At 43.5% G+C, this 20,766-nt stretch overlaps 2 protein-coding genes across 2 annotated transcripts in view; one reads left to right on the plus strand and one right to left on the minus strand.

Annotated features, from left to right (window-relative positions):
- The window catches only part of LOC121714945 (tripartite motif-containing protein 16-like), a 1,397,702-nt gene that overhangs the window by 889,539 nt on the left and 487,397 nt on the right, over positions 1 to 20,766 (plus strand). The window lies entirely within an intron of this gene.
- Positions 1,382 to 14,174, minus strand: LOC121714986 (tripartite motif-containing protein 16-like). Its single transcript, XM_042100264.1, has 8 exons — positions 13,545 to 14,174; positions 12,778 to 12,873; positions 11,976 to 12,209; positions 10,513 to 10,684; positions 4,418 to 4,450; positions 3,794 to 3,853; positions 2,771 to 2,827; positions 1,382 to 2,422 (listed from the first exon to the last, which is right to left on the minus strand). Exons 1-8 carry the CDS (start codon positions 14,130 to 14,132, stop codon positions 1,905 to 1,907), a joined length of 1,758 nt encoding a protein of 585 aa, XP_041956198.1. The 5' UTR covers positions 14,133 to 14,174; the 3' UTR covers positions 1,382 to 1,904.

Below are 20,766 nucleotides of genomic sequence, written 5' to 3' on the forward strand. Positions count from 1 at the left end.
AAATAAACATTACCCAGTCACTGGAATATCAGTCTGTCTTTCTGTTTCATACAACTGTACCTGTGTGGGAGTTCTCTACACTAATTACTAGTCTTAAGGGGCGGGGCCTTAAGTGGCGTAGTCTGGTCTTCTTTACCTCAAATAGTAACCTGGATTACATGTACATGTATAGTAAAAATCACTTTTCATTATGTACCTGCAAGGAAAGCCACCTGCCTGATATCCACATCTGATCCCCCACACAAAGGGTCATTGTGTGACCTCCACACAGGGGGCTGGCCAGAACATGACTAACTGAACAACAGGTTCTACAGTGTGAAATTATAGACAAACCTGTATATTGCTCCTGGTGATGAACCAGTGCTGAATGTTTTCTTCATCAATTTTCAAAATATCATTAGACAGACAACCTTGATTACAGTTTAACACACTCCCTACAGAATCATCAACAATAAAATAATTTATGTGTACAGTTAGTGACCATACACCAACAAGAATTCACGGGACACTGAAAGACCGGGTACACGAAAGTTGGTGGGCATGTAACCCCACATGGATAGCATGGAACCATCGTTTTTCGTTTTGATCTGTATGCAGTTTAGGTTAAAATATCATGAACACATAAAAATCCTAATAGATATGAATGTCCTTCAGAAAAAATATATATTTTAAAAAAATATATAGAAATATATTTGCTAAAATGTTACTTTCCCAAAATAGTTTCTGAATGTTAATTTGAAACCTGCCAGACAAGACAAATGGCAAGATACATCATCACCAACATAAATCTGCATAATTATTTATTTTCATTATCACCTACACATCTACCCTTAGCCTGGCTAACGCCAAACCTCATCTCATTGAAGGCAGCATGGGAAAACCCAGGCTAATCTACCCCATCACATACGTTTAGACACACTCAGGGTGAGTCTTTGCTCTCCCACAGAACACAGATGAGTTCAACATTCTGAGTTCAGAGTCAGATTGTTCTAGAATGTTCTGTTTAACAACATTCTATGGAGACGGTAGGGTACATTACCATAGACTGTATAAAATATGTTGTACATTAACAAGGCTATATTCTCTGATATTTTCTTTCTCATAGACTTGCATGCAAAATGTATTGTTTTCAGAAGGGTTTTATTGTTTATCATCATATGATCTTTCTTGTTGTGAATTCCACATGTCCTATGATAAGCAAATTCTGTACTTCAACAACTTGTAAAAAAGATCATGTGTGTTTTTTTTTTTTCATTTATTCATTTAGTTATTTAACATGTGAATTTAACACAAAAAAAAATCATAAAACCCAATACATATCACAAGACTACGTATATGTAGAGGCCATTGTTGTTAATATTTTTTTTCTATCAGACACGTGTCCAACTACAGAGGATCTAAAGACCTGAACACCTGGGGAAGGGGAAGGAGGGTTAGGGGGAGCAGGAGGGAGAGGAGATGGATTGTGGGAGAGGATCAGAGGGGGTGAAACACTGGGCTCATCAACACATTTCTCACCCAGTAGTTTATGTGTGGTGTGCTGATGTGTGTTCCAGCAGAGGTCCAGAGGTGCAGACGCTGTGATATCTGCTGGGGTCCAGAGATGAGACATTGATTTGGTGTTTTGTTTTCCCCAAGAAAAGAGAATCTCAGGTAGCTGAGAGGCAGCTGCCAGATCCTTAAATGTGAGTGGTGGCTTATATGTGTGCTGATGAGATGGGACGTGTTTATGTGTGTTTGTGTGCATGTAGTAACAGCATCTATCTATATGTGTCTGGGGTCTTTACAGTTCTGTCCTGCTGTACAGTATATGGTGTGAGTCACAACAGCTTCACTGATGATCTAGTACATACTATATAAAACCCAGGCTAGAGTGTGTGGGATTGGGCCTACATGGTCTGGGATCACAACAGCTTCACTGATGATCCAGTAAAGTAACATGTAAACCCAGGGTAGAGTGTGTGAGTGAATGTGGTCTGGACTCTGTGCAGGAGGGTCATTGTGTCAGAGATGCTGTAGAAGGCCAGAGTTCCTGCCCTGTGATCCACATACACTCCTATTCTGGAGCTGGCCAATAGAGGGAGTTTAGTCTGTTTATGATTGTGGTAGAAAGAGGAGCTGGAGCTGATGAGGAGCAGACTCCAGGACTGATCATTATGTCCAAACCCACACTTAGCACCTCCTCCTTCCCTGCTGATGCTTTTATATGAGACTGCTATATCAACCTCCCCACTCCTCTCCACCTCCCAGTAGCAGCGTCCAGACACACCCTCTCTACACAGCACCTGTTCCCACCCATCAAATCTCTCTGGATGATCAGGATATGACTGGAGCTCAGCTCTCCACTCCACCCTCCTGTTCCCCTCAGACAGATGGAGGTGTCTGTGTGCTGTGTTGGGATCCAGTGTGAAGTGACAGGAGTCTGATGGAGGAGAAGAGAGAAGAGGACACACTTAGAGGACTAGTGTATTGCAGTGTTTGTGCGTGTGTGTGTTTGTGTGTGTGTGTGTGTGTGTGTGTGTGTGTGTGTGTGATTCTGTACTTTTTTGTATGAATGGATATGTTCAAGTGTACATGTTTTTGTATAATAGATATGTTCTCAAGTGTACATGTGAGAGTGTCTGCTTTCAAACAGATTAAAAGTGTGTATTGTGTTATGTTTGTGAGTTTATGTGTGTGTGGGTGGGGTGTTTTTGTGTGATTGTACAAATACTTGAATGAATGACTGTGTGTGTACATGTCTCAGTGTTTGTAGACCAGACCAACTTACACTTTAAGAACTCCTCTCTGGTTACTGGCTCAGTAAAAACAGCCTGGACATCAGACACTGAGAAAGAAAAAAAACATTATAACCAAACTTGAACCAAAGTGAAGGTGGAGGTGCACTCATTGAAGCATCACTGATCTTCATCAGGATGGGAAGAGCAGGTTCAGAACACCTTCAGATGTGGGGGCTGCTGGTCTAGTGGTTCGGGAGCTTCCAAATGGAACAGCTAAAGGTTGTGAGTGTGATCCCAGGGGCTGCCACCATTGTGCCTCTGAGCAGGGCACCTAACCCCAAGTAGCTTCAGTAGTTCCTGTAGTTAGTTCACTGTGAGTCTCTCTGGATGAGAGTGTCAGCTAAATGATGATTCATTTTAATGTAATGGAACCATTTGAATCAATTCCTTAACCCAACAAACTGCAGAGCAAATGGGTCAATTCAGTTGGTATATTATTCATTGAATGACCAAAAAGATCTGGATAAAATTCACCTTGTCTAATTAATGAATCATCACACTGTTAGCCATGACCAACACAACGGCATGAATATCACTACAGGTATAGGAGCAGGCTTCAATCAATTATTTTTGTAGTTTCTCAGAGTGCTGGACTAAACAACGCATACCTGTAACAACTTATAACTTATAACAGAAAAGGAGAAAATTCTGCACTTTGCATACACTTCATTATTTGGTGTGGCCTTTCTAATGAATATCTATATAATAAGTAAGGCAGCTGTTTGAGGCCTACAATCTCCCATTGACAAGTAAAGATGGATATGCCCTTAGTCAAGAGTCCCTCATCTTCATTAGGAGGGTAAAGGCATATTTAGAGGACCTTCAGTTCTAACCCACCTCAATCAATTCAATAAAAGTCTTACCCTCATGCCTCTTACCGCATGTTTACCCATTATATTAAACGAAGGTCCTTTATTTCTTAGAGACCAGCAACACCCCCATACCTCTAAGTTTTGGCAGCTGAGAGAATGTAAAGGCTTAGAGGCTGTTAGAATCAGTCATTAAAGACTTACTTTCTGGTGACAGAATCTCTTTACTGTCTGTTCTTCTGACTGGGAGTTCAGGATCAGTATCTAGGAACCAACACAGAGACACTCATTCACCCAGGATCTACAGAACAAACAAACGCACATCTTGCTTTGCATATTATCTTCATGTGTCCATCTTTTTAAAAAATGTTTCCTTTTAGCATTTGTGACAGGCCTGTTAGCTCTGAAAGGAAGTTATTTTAGCTGTAAAATGGAATGTATAAGTAAGTAAGTATGAGTATATACTGTACTGTATACTCTTTTGATCCCGTGAGGGAAATTTGGTCTCTGCATTTATCCCAATCCGTGAATTAGTAAAACACACTCAGCACACAGAGAACACACAGTGAGGTGAAGCACACACTAATCCCGACGTGGTGAGCTGCCTGCTACAGCGGCGCTCGGGGAGCAGTGAGTTAGGTGCCTTGCTCAAGGGCACTTGGATGTGCACGGGAGAGCAGTGCTCAACCACTTCCCCCACCCACATTTTTCCTACTGGTCGGGGATTGAACCGGCAACCCTTCGGTTACAAGCCTGAAGCCCTGACCAGTAGGCCACGGCTGCCCCTAATGTAATGTAACAGTATGAATGTAACAATGACAGACTCACATTGTAAAGCTTGGATGATCTGGATATGTGTCACTGTTGAGAGACAGAGAAAACACAGTCAACACTGTATTCCCCAACAGTGTTCTAAACTCAATAAAATTGCAGAGCTGTACTCAAAGCTGCCATATTGTTCAGGCACCACAAACGTTTTAAGTTCACTCAACTAGTTTCCCAGTTATTGATTATTTTGACAAGATTAGCTATGAGTAGAACTGACCCCCAAACTCATTTCTTTCAAGAGTGGATTGAAATTATGTCTGACATAATAAAGACGTGCAACTTCATTGGTTAGGTTCATATCAGCATGGCAAATAACCTAATAACCTACACAAACCAACATAAACCATTAAAATCGTAAATCCCAATGAATGGTGAATGAACTAGTCTAAAATCTTTTGTGGCAGTTGTAAGTTGATACACTTTGACATCGTAGGCCTAAGACTAATTGTTTGCAAGGACTGCTGCGCAGGATACAGGCCAAGGCACTTTGAATATGTTGTGATGCGTTTAGGACAACACCAATCCCATCTCTACAAGTGGAAGTAGGGGAAATGCCTTTAGACCTCAGGCGGTTAAAGTTATCAATGTCTTACTGGACAAATCTAAAGGGTCATGAAGTAACACATCCCACAAAGCAGGTGCTGTTAGAGTGCTGGGAGTATGGGCGCCCATCATGCAGTTTTGGGTGGCATGGGAACAGACAGGCAAAGGAAATGGGAATTGACAGAATTGCATGTAGTAAAGCAGTTAGCATACCGACAATTCCACCCTGGGTGTTTTGTTCTCCCAGGATAGATTTGGAGGCTAAGAATATAATAAAAACAGGGGTATACCAAAATGTTCAGCAATATATGGATATAATGTATGATGACACAGTTCAAATTTTTACAGATGCATCAAAAGATCAGACAGGGAAAACAGGGGCTGCAGTCCACATTCCGAGATACAATGTTAATATAAAAAAAAAGGACACCAGACCACCTGGCCATTTTCACAGCAGAAATACTAGCAATAATTCTGGCTCTACAGTGGGTGGAAGAAGCAAAACCTAATAAAGTGGTAATTTGCTCAGACTCAATGTCATCACTAACATCCATTGAGAGTGAAAAGTCTACATGTAGACAGGACTTAATAGATGAGATTCATGAACGCATTTTTAAAATATCCCAACAGAATAAGAGTAGAATTGATATGGGTTCCTGCACACAGGGGAGTGGAGGGAAACGAAAAGGCAGACACACTAGCGAAAGAAGCAATTAAATCAGAACTGGTTGAACTGGAAGTCACTTTAAGCAAGTCAGAAATTAAGAGTATTATAAAGGACAAAATCAACAGAATGTGGCAGGAGAGATGGGATAAGGAGGGAAAAGGCAGACATTTATACAACATACACAAAGATGTAACATCTAGTAAGATCAGTGGACTGAAAAGGCAGGAGGAGACATGAATCACCAGAATGAGGATGGGACACACAAGGTTAAACAGTGGATTACATATTATAGGCAAACATCAAACGGGGGTGTGCGCACACTGTGGCGCAATAGAAAGTGTTAAACACATACTCATAGACTGCACATATTATAACAGAGAAAGAGAAAACATGGAGTGGTTAAAAAAGATCTAACCATGGAAAACCTATATAAGTATATCTAGCACACAGTCCACAGCTAAGGCTGTTATTGCTTTCATAAAAGAGACCCAACTAGCAAATAGAATTTATTTATTTCATTATTTATTTATTTCATTATTATTTATTTATTTATTTATTTTTTCATTTAATTTAAAAACTGGATATAAATAGCATCCCGTTGGATCACACCTCAGCCCGGAAGATGGCGGTAGTGCACGAAGTATGCAAACTGCCACTAAACATTATAGAAGAAGAAGAAGAAGACTGCACCCGGATGTAGGCAGGCAAGCTGCAAGCAATCAGTGAGATGATCCATCAATCATCATCAGGCTGCAAGCCTTATAGTAGAGCCCGTCTACGGAGAGCCTCCCCACTCTCTATTAATCCCATACAAACCGAATTTGGCTGCAGTTCACCAGAGTTCACCTAGATGGCGATCGCGGGCGAGTCCAAAATACATGGGGTCCTATGGAGCTACATGGCTAAATTTATTGTTTTCACCTATTTAACAACTGAAACCCTCAGATTTTATTTTATTTTTCGCAAAATGGATATGGATTATCAATCAAAAGGGAAATAATCCGGGAGTCATGTCCTTTCGTTTTCTTACAGGTTGGGTCGTTGTTGCCCATAACACACTAGCATTGATGCTATGCTATGCTATGATCATGCTAATGAATGACGTCATTGACACGTTTGAAAGGCTTTTTAGAACAATTAAGTGACTTAAAAAAATATAATGCTCAACCAAGTGTGTTGTCTTTGCCTCCCCTTTCGAATACAATATTCAAATTACTTGAAAAAAAAATTATATCCCAAGAAAAGTGGATTTGGAGGGGTACAGCTCCATAGACCTCCATTCATTCTGGACTCGCCCGCGAGCGCCCCTAGATGCAGTACCACACCGGAAGCGTTCCGAGAGTGAAGGTTCTCCCCTTATTAGACATTCTCTGCTTATAGCCTCTACACAAAGGTAAGAACGCGCCTTAATGTAGGTGTACTTTGTTTATTTATTTGTGTACCGTCAGCCAGCCAGCCAGCCAGCCTGTTGCACTACTTTAGTGACAAACAGTATGGTTTACATACCGTATACCGCTGAAATCAAGAAGACGCCTATGTAGTCACAAAGCCAGAACTGAGAGACTCAGGAGAAGTTTTTATCCCCAGGCCATCCGAACTCTGAACTCACACTATACTGACTTTGCACACATTCACTGTTCAGCACTCTCAAACATTTCCCAACTCTGAACTCACACTATACTGACTTTGCACTCATTCACTCCTCAGCACTCATGACCCCCCCCCCCCCCCCCCCCCCCCCCCACACACACACACACACACACCTACAAGACTTTTAGCACTTTTACATCCCTCACCCTATGCTATAGACCTTTTATTTATTTTCTTATTTCATCACACGTCAAAACACACACACACACACACACACACACACACATATCTGACACTGCTACACTCCCCTCCCGCCCACACACACATCTTCATCACTCACATACATCATACATACAGTACTCTGCTTGCAATAGTAAGTCCCTTCACCATACTTGCAGTACACTGCCCCCCCCTCTCCCCTACATACACAGCACATTATTTCATCAGGAAGTTTCTCCAACACACATCCCCAACATACTTACAGCACACTGTCCCCCCCCCCCACAATACACAGCACATTGTCTCATGAGGAAGCTTCCCCAACACACATATTGCACACTGCCCTCTCCCCACATACACAGCACACTATCCCATCTCCCCTGTCATCCCCCCAACACACACACCAAGACCCCTGGCAGTTGGGTTAGCCCCTTGAGCCGTGGATCTGCCCAAGGTTTCTTCCTTGGTAAGGGAGTTTTTCCTTGCCCCTGTTGCTCTTGGGTGCTCCTTGTTGGTGGCCCCCGCCCCCCAATTCCAATCCTCCCCCACCTTTCTTATGCAGCCCTTGCCACTTAATCTACTAAACCCCTCTTCTACTGCACGTTTTACTCCCCCCATAAATGCACAAATAGGCTGACACCAGACGTAATTTCACTGCATTTCTTACTTCCAGTAACTATATGCATGTGACAATAAACTTCCTTGTATCCTTGTATCCTTGTTTAGCATTACCAAAGATCCTTTATCATCCGTTTCTGGTGTGGCCTACTTTGGCCCCGCAGGTTAGACACCAAAGCAACGTTTCATAAGTTGGAAATCAAACACATGACACGCACAAACAGGCAGTACACTTATAAACATTTTATTAGTAGCCTACCATAAGCTGCCATAAGCTATGATTCACATTAGCTGCTAGATGTAATGCAAAGTAACACTGCAGGGTAATTCTTCAACTATGATACTTTTCTTGTCCTTGGAAGAAATAAGAAAAACTAAAAAATATATTTACTACTTTTTTGTTTCACCCGCTCAATGTGAGGCACTCAGCGGCAGCTCAACCTAAGCAGAGTGTAGGCCTAGTGGTAATTCTGTGATCACGGTAAGGTGGACTGCGGTAGTGGGTTTTTTAAAAATGCATTCAGAACATGTTTGATTCATGTCAACAGCCACAAGCGTACATGGAAGCTCTTCATTCCAATAATGTATATAAAAACAATATATTTATGGAATAAAACTAGACAGGTACCTCAGATTAGCATTACTGTTTATTATTAATCTGCAATTATCTGCAGCCAGCGGAGGGCACTTATAGCCTACAATGCACCTGGACAATACTGTGCCTCTGCCCTCCACCTTCATCAAACATGTTCTGAATGCCTTTTTTAAAAACCTACTACTGCATGGCGCAGTCCACCTTACCGTGATCACAGAACTGATAGTGTACCCACCTCTTATTTTACCACTACACCCCCTGTTTAGGTTGAGCTGCCGCTGAGTGCCTCTAATTGAGCGGGCGAAATATCATTTCTCCAGACAGGCCTGGACTTGAAAAGTGACATAGCAACAGGAGATGGAGAAAATGGTCAACGTCACTCTCTGCTTATTATCGTCACAATCACACACACCCATATCAACCAATTAGCCAATTGTTTTTTTCCCCACAAAACAACTTCCAGTCAGCATCTTCAACACCAAAGCATCTTCAACACCAAAGCATCCTCATGCCCAAGCTTGCCGACCAAAGGCGTAATGCACTCTAAAATAACTGCTTTAATGAAAATGATGTCAATCCCTTAGCAGCATAGCGTTTCATAAACCATGGAAGTGGAGACTGCTGGTCAAATTATGCCCGGTGCTTCTTTCACTTGTCTGATGATCTGCTGCGCAATTTATGAAGGAACCACGGACTGACGGAAAAAGAAAGTTTTCGCAATCAGGAGGAAATACACGTAAAGTTCATCTGTTTCCATCTCTCCAGCGTGTGTTGCTGGCCTAGCCTACCCAACAGGGAAGTGAATAGGCTTGCTTGTCAGCCTTTCCCAGTACTTTGCAAACCGCATAGCAGTTTTTTCAGCAGAAATAATATTCTAATAAAAATAATATGCGAGGAGGACCTCTCTCTTAATTAATAGGGGACTTTTCCCATACATTTTTTTAAAACAAGTCAATGGTTTTACAATGTTTCAGTCAAGCTTTGGTTGGTTTAGATCTTTGGCAAGTAGCCTAGGCTAGTACAGACGCAGGTGAGGAACAGTCAGCCTCAGCCAGTAGCACAACCAGATATGTACAGCCAGCTTCAAAAGCAACGAGTCCAGAGCCTACAATTGGCCATTTATAGCTGTGAAGGTGATTCACACACAATTAATTTTCTTTCCCCAAAAATCTATATTTGGTAACTTCTGTAGACATCCAAAATGGGATGGGTGTTAAAGTTAGTAAAAAAAACATTGCATAAAACAGTGTTGTCATGTTTATCTTTTTTGGCGTGGTATAGGCTTATTTTTTCCATTTAGATGTCTTGAAAAGGTCTTAAGAGTCTTTAATTTTGCACTTGAAAAATGTGCAGATACTCTGCTTGTGAAGTTTGGTCCTGCTATCCATTCTATAGTTCTTGACGGAGATATTGTTGTGTGTGATATAGCAGAGTTGACAGAGACGTTAATTTTGCTATTTGGCTTAATTTATGCACTTCATCTCGATTATCCAAAGCAATTGTCCTACACATTTCATTTCATTCAAAAAAATATAATGGGTTTGGAAGACCTGAAGCGGTTACCTCCTAGACTGCTGCTTAGCCTTGAAAATAAATTGCTGATGATGGATGAGTAAGCAGTCTGTTTTCCAAATCTCATGGTTGGTACTGCCAGCATGTTAATACTCAAGCAAGCAAAATGGGATGGGTGTTAAAGTTAGTAAAAAAAAACATTGCATAAAACAGTGTTGTCATGTTTATCTTTTTTGGCGTGGTATAGTCTTATTTTTTCCATTTAGATGTCTTGAAAAGGTCTTAAGAGTCTTTAAATTTGCACTTGAAAAACAATTCGGACATAACAGTGTCTTGTAAAAGTAGTCCAACCTGCTGTAGATATCTTGGCTACTTCCTGCTTGAAGATGCCATCCAGTTTCTCCTCCAGCTGCACCTTCACTGCAGAGACAGATTCCTTCACAGCCTCAAAAGAGAAACTCTGGCTGAAGCTCATGCTGGTTGAAACTGTACTGCAAGGAGCAGCAGTGACTGACACAACATTCTGCAGAGAGAAACACAAGGTGGGAGTCAGGTGAGAGTCAGGGCTGTTTCCCCAAAGGCTGCAGCCATAATGGGTTAAATCAGTTAAATCTGATTTGGGTTAAATCAGTCTGTTTAGTGTGTTGGTAATTGTGCATTCATGTGTTTAAGTATGTGTGTATGTTACATACCATACCTATTGCATGTAAAGCAATACAATCCTTATCAAACATTATACACACATTACGCAGCACACATACAGTTTTTGTTACACACCAATGTCTTTGCACAGAAAGATATATCAACTGAATTCTCTCTGTCATAGAAATTGTTATGTTATTACGACCAATGACCGCCTCTAGTCTCAGAATATTTGGTCAATGATTCCTGGGACACCAAAACACAGAGGCACTGAGATTTGGAGGGCATATAACACCCTATACTTTCACGGAAAATAAGCGTTTGGTCCCCAGGGGCCACTCCGTCCCTGTGCTGGCCCCCCAAAAGCCAAAAAATGCAGTTTTTCGTTTAATAACTACCCACCCCGTTGCACCCGAGAAAACTAAATGTTTGTGGTATGCTAGTCTCAAGGGCCCACATCAACCTAGCCCTTAAAGGGGACCTTGGCAACTATTTCAACGTAATAAACCCGTTTAGACATCATTTGGATGGTTAAATGACCTATTCCGGTGAAAATGGTGACTTTCCCCGCTGCCCCTAGCATCTCCAGGCGGAAAACCATCTTGCAACATTGAGACTACCGTCCCGGAAAGAGAAGTGAGAAACAAGAAACTTGTTTTAAATTGTGTTACCTTGTAACATCCACATTGTTCTGCCGAACTTATGCTAACCGTTTCGCTAGCTTGTAAACAAATCCATGTGCTTTATCATTACCTTTTTCCACAGTTTGAAATAGCATAATGCACAATTTCTCCAGCAGAGGGGGAAATATAGCTAATCCTGCCAAGTTTCCCTTTAAACACTCATTTGTGATGTTGCACTCCCCAGTAAAAATGAAAATACAAAAAACATGGCTCTTTAAATCACCACCATCTTCAGCTGAGATGTCCTGAACTGCTCCAAATGTGATGTGTATGATCCCCCTGACAACCTCTGGGGGGCAAGTTGGCCCATAGGAGATGTTTACAAATTAAAACCCCACCTTCCACACACACACACACACACACACGTACACACACACAAAGACTGCAGGATTGAGCATCATATTTTATATCGCTATGCAGTAGATCTAATTATTATGTAATTTCAGATTCAGGAAATGCATTTAATTTAAATGTAATTAATGATGTCACCTTGAGGAAATGAATGTGATCCTCTGTGTGTGAAAGCTGCTCCAGTTCAGCATCTCTCCTCTTCAGTTCAGCAATCTCCTGCTCCAGTCGCTTCAGGAGTCCTTCAGCCCGACTCACCTCAGCCTTCTCCTGAGCTCTGATCAGCTCTGTCACCTCAAAGCGCCTTCTCTCAACGGAGCGGATCATCTCAGTGAAGATCCTCTCACTGTCCTCCACTGCTGTCTGTGCAGAGCTCTGTTAGGAGACACACAAAGAGGAGGGCAGGAGACACACAGAGGGAGGTGAAGCTGAAAGTGTTTCATGGTGTCAGTGGTTCTTTGTGTGCTGTAGAGATAACAGCAGAGGCACACTTACTCACTGGGCACAGTCTGGTCCGAGGGTGGAATTACTGCTAATAGACTTTTCTCACTCCCCACGATTCAGTTGATATTACATATTACCGGTATGTATTGCACTTACTAATATGTAATAGAACACTACTACTATACTAATAGTTTGCTTTAGATTTCTTGAAGTTTCTAGAATTTCTCCTTGGGGGATCAATAAAGTATCTATCTATCTATCTATCTATCTATCTATCTATCTATCTATCTATCTATCTATCTATCTAGATGTGTGCCAATTATTCATCATGAATTCATCATGACTATCATTAAGCAATGGTATAAAAAAGGGAGTTTGTTGTGACAAAATAACTGTATACCTTTGATCTGGTAATAGCACATCAACACAGCTGCCATAATAATTACAGAGCTGAAACCTTAATCAATCAGCAGTTGTCTTTTCTGTGGTCAGTACTCACCTTGAGAGTCTCCACAGCCTTCCTCAGCTCCTGCAGCTCCTTCTCTCTCTCCTGGATTCTCTGCTGGAATCTCCTCTGGGTCTGCCCCAACTGCTTCTGATGATAATAAGACATATTGTTCTTAAGGTGAGTTAATTTATATTGCATATCTAATACACATGACTGATTCAATATGCTTTGAATTAACAAAAGCAAATAAAAAACATAAATGGGCAATATAAAAAAACATTGTTTCAAAAATAAAGTGCATGAAATGGAATGAAAAAACACACAATATCATTACAAGACAAACATACTGTATATAGGCCTAGTGCTTCTGATCAACAAGAAGTGCAGGTACTTTAACAGAAAGCATCTGAGAACAGTGCTATGCTTCTATTAATTTGTTTTCAGTAGGAACCCTGACATTATGTATTAAAAGTCAAGCTGGCGTCGCACATTTTTTGTTTTAGGTACGTCACAATCTGCCCCAGTTGTTGGCCCAGAACCAGGTTTATTTGTGTGGAAAAACAAAGAACCGGTTCGATATTTGGCACTGACTCCGAACCAGCACCAGAACTGCTTTGGTGGAAAAGACATATCAGAGACTGAATACATTGGACCTGATAAAACATTGTACAGTATCTTATTCAGCTGAGGCTGCCATGACTTTAAGAAGTATAGTCTTATAGTCACTACAGTAGTGTTCTTTTGATTATTCAAACACATTAAATGTGTATCAGACCTCTCAAATAAAATGAAGACACAAGTGTAGCTCCAGTACTCACCTGTTTGTTTTCCCATTCTGCAGCAGCTGTGACTGTGTCATGGCCTTTATGTTCGTCCATCGTGCACAGATAGCAGATACAACTCTGATCAGTACAACAAAATATTTCAAACAACTTCTTATGTTCAGAACAGATCCTCTCCTGCAACTGGCCTGTGGCATCAATCACTGAGTGTTTTCTTCCTGGATTTAAATCGTTATGAACTTTGAAGTGAGTTTCACAGTAAGACAACAGACAATCCAGACAGGACTTCACAGCTTTGAGTTTTCTCCCAGTGCAGACGTCACATTCCACATCTCCAGATCCAGCAGAACACTGAGCAGAAGTAGTAGCCTCGAGTCCAGTCTTCCTAAAGTCCTCCACCATCTCAGCAATCAGAGTGTTTTTACTGATATCAGGTCTGGGTCTATATGTCCGTCTGCACTGGGGACAACTGTAGGTGCCTTTACCATCCTCCTGATCCCAGCAGCCTTTAATGCAGCCCAAACAATACGTGTGTCCACATGGAATGGAGACTGGATCCTTCAGGAGATCCAGACAAACTGGACAAGTGAAAGACTCCTGTCTTTTGTCTGAGGCGTCCGCCATGTCTTGTCCTGATCACACACACCAGGAGAGGAGGTAGGAGTGTGAAAGGTCACTTTTGGTTTCCTGTATTACCATCAGGAGGAGTGGCTGCCACATGGATAAGGAGCAGTGACGGCAACTTTATCTAAAGGGGTGGGATTATATTAGCATTAAAGTGGCTGGAACACACTGTGATCATTCTGTATGCTGTTATAAGATGGATCCAAACAGTATTTTAGAATGCTTGAGATGGCTGGGTGTGTCCATGGGCTTGAAGCATGTCATCAAACTGGTCTTTCCAGATTCATCTGTTCACAGATTGATTTTGTATTTAAGGTTATCATTTCCTCTTCAGACTCTAAGAGTCACTCCAAATTGTGCACTGAGCAAACAGAAACGCATCAGTGCTGTGTAGGCAGAGTGTGATGGAGTTGTCTCTCTCTCTCTTTGTGTGTGTGTGTGTGTGTGTGTGTGTGTGTGTGTGTGTATTTGCAGTAAGATGGTGCTATGTAGGCAGCATGTGATTTGTCTTAGACCTGCCAAGCCACTCCCCCATCTTGACGGACATGGAAGAGGGAGAGTTCAGCCAACGCATTGCCAGTCAGGCCCACAATGTTCAAGGTAGACGCCGCCTGGGCGCTGCCCACAAACATTTTATCATCCATCTAAGCCTCCTGCTCACGTCTGGGCAGAACAGGTCGCGCGGCCGTGTCCAGCTGCAGCTGAGTAGTCAGCATGGGCTCCAGAGATGTGTGTGTGTGTGTGTGTGTGTTTCAGCATGGGCTCCAGAGATGTGTGTGTGTGTGTGTTTCAGCATGGGCTCCAGAGATGTGTGTGTGTTTCAGCATGGGCTCCAGAGATGTGTGTGTGTGTGTGTTTCAGCATGGGCTCCAGAGATATGTGTGTGTGTGTGTTTCAGCATGGGCTCCAGAGATGTGTGTGTGTGTCAGCTGGCTGTCTACTCGAGGTGCTCCATTCACAAATCCTTCCATCCAGCCTGCAACGGCTCTGCAGGGGGAGGAAACGAACTGCTGGGAGGGAGGCTTTGGCTGGGGCCGTCCAGGAACTCTGCACAAACTCCTGGAAGAGCGGAAACACAGATGGTGTTGAGGAGCCTTCGCATAAGATCCAAACTCCTGCAAGAGCGGAAACACTTGGGCCACCACTGATGGTGTTGAGGGGCCTTCGCATAAGCTCCAAACTCCTGCAAGAGCGGAAACACTTGGGCCACCACTGATGGTGTTGAGGGGCCTTCGCATAAGATCCAAACTCCTGCAAGAGCGGAAACACTTGGGCCACCACTGACGGTGTTGAGGAGCGAGCCTTCGCATAAGATCCAAACTCCTGGAAGAGCGGAAACACTTGGGCCACCACTGATGGTGTTGAGGGGCCTTCGCATAAGCTCCAAACTCCATTGGCTTGTGTGGGTCACTGGCCGGCTGGGGAGTAGCTTAGGGCAGCTGTAGACCGGATGGCCGCCAACTCCAAAGCCGCTGGGTAATCCTCCTTCAGCTTCGGTGGATCCCAGTCTGGCAGCGTAGAGAGAGGAGAGTGTCACTCGACCTCCAGCACGTCAGCCTCCTTTAGAGGCTTCCTCCAGTACCTCACTGAGCGCCTGCTCCAGAGGGACTTCAGCATCAAAGTGCGCAGCCACCTCCCGTCTGTCTAGAAGGGAGAGAGCTGCACTCATCCCGCAGCCTGGCTGGGGGAGCCAGCGTGTTTCGCTCCAGGGCAGATGGAGCACTGGACATGCAGGTCCAAAATCCAACCAGGGCAAGCTGTACATTTCCTCACCGGGACCACCGGGGCGGTGGCTGGAGAATTCCTGGCGACTTCCATTCTTCTTCTTCCTATGCGACTTTCTTCATCAAAGCTGAAGTTTTTAAGGGAGCCGAGAGAGTTCCATTATCAGCATCATAGTTGGCCCCACAAGACTTCCGTTTTAACATTCCATATGTTATCTTAATGCAGAGGAAGTAGATTGGGGCCCAAATAGAATGTTCAAGCATTGTTTTTGTTTTTATTGTTGAAAGGGTCTATAGGGTAGTCCCCTCCGGAGGGGGCGGAGTATGCAAATTCTTCACAAAGGCTCCAGCGCAGCAAGGGATTGGGACTAGCGGATTGGCTGTACTAGGCTGTAAATTTGTTCTCAGAGGCTGCCACCATGTTGAGTACTTAATCCAGACGCCACCATGTTGAGCACTTAACCCAGACACCACTGTGTTGAGCACTTAACCCAGACGCCACCATGTTGAGCACTTAACCCAGACACCTCCATGTTGAGCACTTAACCCAGACGCCACCATGTTGAGTACTTAACCCAGACACCACCATGTTGAGCACAGTACTTAACCCAGACGCTACCATGTTGAGCACAGCACTTAACCCAGACGCCACCATGTTGAGCGCTTAACCCAGATGTCACCATGTTGAGCACTTAACCCAGACGTCTCCATGTTGAGCATAGTACTTAACCCAGACACCACCATGTTGAGCACAGTACTTAACCCATTTTGTTTGTGTGCGCATGCACAATCGGTAATACGTAATCTGCCAATTCAGATCAGATATCAATCTGTCCACTTGGTTGTGCTTAATTTAAAAAGTAACATGTTAACTTGTCTCTGTGTGTGTGTGTGTGTGTGTGTGTGTGTGTGTGTGTGTGTGTGTGTCTATGTGTGTGTGTGGCTTAATGGCGTTTTATGCCCCCAACGTCGTCTTCCAGGCAGCGCTACCACCGCTGACTTAAAGGCACCTAATCCTAAACTTAACCCCCTAACCCTAACCTTAATTTATGCCTAACCCTACTGCCTCCCAGGTAGCGCTGCCTTGAAGACAATGTTGGGGGCATAAAACACCAAGAAATGTGTGTGTGTGTGTGTGTGTGTGTGTGTGTGTGTGTGTGTGTGTGTGTGGTTTGTGTGTGTGTGTGTGTGTGTGTGTGTATGTGTGTGTGTGTGTGTGTGTGATGTGTTCCCAGTGAGGTGTCTCTTGTCATGATTGAGGAGAGCAGGACCTTAGTCGCCTGCAGAGTCTGTTGCAGGAGGCCATTCAGGAAACAGAGCAGGACCTGCAGGTAGGTCCACATGTAGAAACAAATAAACATTCTTCTGAAAGCGGCATAACGGACAACACATTTAATCATGTTCTCCTTCTGTCTGCTGCTCTGTGTGTGTGTGTGTGTGTGTCTTGTGTGTCTGTGTCTCCTGTTCCATCAGATGATGAGGGAACGGGAGTGGCTGAAAGATGACAATCCCCATACTCTCTGATTCAGATTGTGTGTGTGTGTGTGTGTGTGTGCGCATGTGTGCGAGAGAGAGACAGAGAGAGAGAGAGAGACAGAGAGATAAGACAGAGAGAGAGAGATAAGGAGAATGTACTAACCAACAATCCATGGATCTCTAATGCCACCTAGTTGAGACAAAGCGCCAGTGTGTCTGCTGCCCCCTGTAGGCCACAAGTGCTGCTCCTGAACTCAGAAAGTTGGGGTCATTGGCGGAGCGAGGGGGTGGCTTCGGGGGCTCAAGCCCTGAATCTTTTTTTTTGTATGTGTTTTCAATTTCCAACGATTCTAATTTCTAATTTAACTTCCCCTTGGTTTCTCTATAAATGTTACAAAATGTAGGCTACTATTACTGAGCAAATAGGCTATCCCTTATTTTCAAAGCCCAATATTGACAGATAATCTGATTACCCACACGATGAGTTTAGGCAATGCCACAGCCGAGATGTAGCGGTTTACATCATAAACCTGGCAGGAAAGTTCAGAGCGGCGCAGTCAGTTTAAACAGCAAGCGGTAAGAAAAACTATTGTCAAGACATTAGGCAATTAGGCTACTGTACCCCGGAATACAAAAATAAACGTTTGAAAAAACAAAGTTTGTTGTACTGTATTCATAGTCTCAATGAGCGAATCAGTAGACCTGTTGTCAGTTGAGTTCGTTCAATTCATTTATTGTAGGCTAGTAGCCTAGGCAAATATGAAACGGAGATGTAACGTGGCTACCGGCGGGATTTTGAATTTGCATGTTTCATGCATTTTAGGGCAAACAATACCATGAGATTGATGTGTTCTCCATTTGAGTAACGTAGCCTAATCAATGGCGGACGTGCACAGACAGCTCAGACACAGAGCGCATAGGCCTATAGGCTACTTTCACTTTCTAGAGTGCGCATTAATTACGTAAAAGATGCTTCATACCAAAACAACGATCAAACATTATCAAATGTATCATGGCGTGTTGTCGCAAAGACTCCAATTAGAAAATCGAAACCAAAATCATGTAAGTGTAAGTGTTCTCTCATTGACGCCTGTAGGCCTATAAGGAAAATGCAATTTCAGTTTGTAAAAGGTAGGCCTATCCCCCCCCTCCCCAACTGAATTAGTCCCCCTATGTGAAGCACTGAAGGGGAGAATTCCTCCCATTTTGAAAAATGAACTTTAAGCCCTGAATTAAACTTAGCTTCATGTATTCCATTGAACATTATAACAAGTGGGTTCACAATGTGTGGGGCTGTGCTAAACCTGACCATAAGGCTACTTTTGACAGAGTTCAAAGTAAAAATGTATTGAGACAAGGTAGCATCCCATCAGGGTTATCTTAGCATAGTATACTAGCCTATAATATACAAACTATAACTCATAAAAAACGCTTAATTAACTAAGTGCCTGCTGATCAGATAGGCTATGCCTATAGACCCCTCTTGAAAGACCCAAAGTGCCAGTCAGATATATCTTGAGTCTGACATTTTTAAAGTCTCAATGTGTCCATTAGTCTACACAGAATTCACTAGAAGTCATTATTTAAGGGGTTATTTTTCAAAATTTTGCATGCCCCCGGACCCCCCTAGCCTTCCGGTGTGTGACACTGGGCTAAGCCCCCAATGTTTAAAATGTCTGGCTCCGCCCCTGGTTGGGGTCACAATATTTGGGGGTCGCGTGCTGAAAAGTTGTTTGGTAACCCCTAGTCTACATGTAGATCACCACAGCAGCACTAGAGAGGACCCTCACCTCCCTGGCTATGGTGGGTGGTGGTGGTGGTTTTGGTCACCTGCTTCCTGCCCAGCAACGTGGCCCAACTGCTTATCTGGGTTAGGGTGTGGTCACACAGGATGAGCAAAGCCGTGGAGGTGGTAAGTGCGGTTTTCCACAGCACACTGACTCTCACCTACCTCAACAGCATGCTGGACCCTCACCTACCTCAACAGCATGCTGGACCCTCACCTACCTCAACAGCATGCTGGACCCTCACCTACCTCAACAGCACACTGGACCCTCACCTACCTCAACATCAACTGGACCCTCACCTACCTCAACATCAACTGGACCCTCACCTACCTCAACAGCACACTGGACCCTCACCTACCTCATCAACTGGACCCTCACCTACCTCAACATCAACTGGACCCTCACCTACCTCAACATCAACTGGACCCTCACCTACCTCAACATCAACTGGACCCTCACCTACCTCAACAGCATGCTGGACCCTCACCTACCTCAACATCAACTGGACCCTCACCTACCTCAACATCAACTGGACCCTCACCTACCTCAACATCAACTGGACCCTCACCTACCTCCACATCAACTGGACCCTCACCTACCTCCACATCAGCTGGACCCTCACCTACCTCCACATCAGCTGGACCCTCACCTACCTCAACAGCATGCTGGACCCTCACCTACCTCAACATCAACTGGACCCTCACCTACCTCAACAGCATGCTGGACCCTCACCTACCTCAACATCAACTGGACCCTCACCTACCTCAACATCAACTGGACCCTCACCTACCTCAACATCAACTGGACCCTCACCTACCTCCACATCAACTGGACCCTCACCTACCTCCACATCAGCTGGACCCTCACCTACCTCCACATCAGCTGGACCCTCACCTACCTCCACATCAACTGGACCCTCACCTACCTCAACATCAGCTGGACCCTCACCTACCTCCACATCAACTGGATCCTCACCTACCTCCACATCAACTGGACCCTCACCTACCTCCACATCAGCTGGACCCTCACCTACCTCCACATCAACTGGACCCTCACCTACCTCCACATCAACTGGACCCTCACCTACCTCCACATCAACTGGACCCTGTGGTCTACTACTGTACGTCTACTTCCAGGTGTGCAGACGGCTGGTGAGACTTGGGACGGTGGACAAAAAAGGAGGTGCACAATATTTATTTAGACATTATTGTTTATCAGTTATTCCATATGAAAGACATTTGAATTAATGATTAAAAACATGTAGATTATTTGATGTCACCGGAACATGCCCTGACTCATGGATAGCAAATTTCATCATAGCAAGTTTCATCACTGACACAGTGAATTGCAGTAAAATGCCAATAACGTATTTGTACTTATGTGCATGAAGACAATCCCAATATTGGTAATGTGTACATCTACAGTAATAATCACTTTTCATTATGTAGGCTACCTTGCAAGGAAAGGCACCTGCCTGAAATTCACTTTTTTCCCCCACCACCCTGTCTTTACAACTTTATTTTTAATTCATATAATGGTTGAATAAAAATAGCAACTTTATTTTTATTCATATAAAGGACAATTTTATAAAATGGTTTTAAAAAGTAAGGTTGAAGGAGCTCCGAGTGCCCTTATCCCGGTTCACAA

Source organism: Alosa sapidissima, chromosome 8, assembly GCF_018492685.1.
Source record: "Alosa sapidissima isolate fAloSap1 chromosome 8, fAloSap1.pri, whole genome shotgun sequence".
Taxonomy (NCBI): domain Eukaryota; kingdom Metazoa; phylum Chordata; class Actinopteri; order Clupeiformes; family Clupeidae; genus Alosa; species Alosa sapidissima.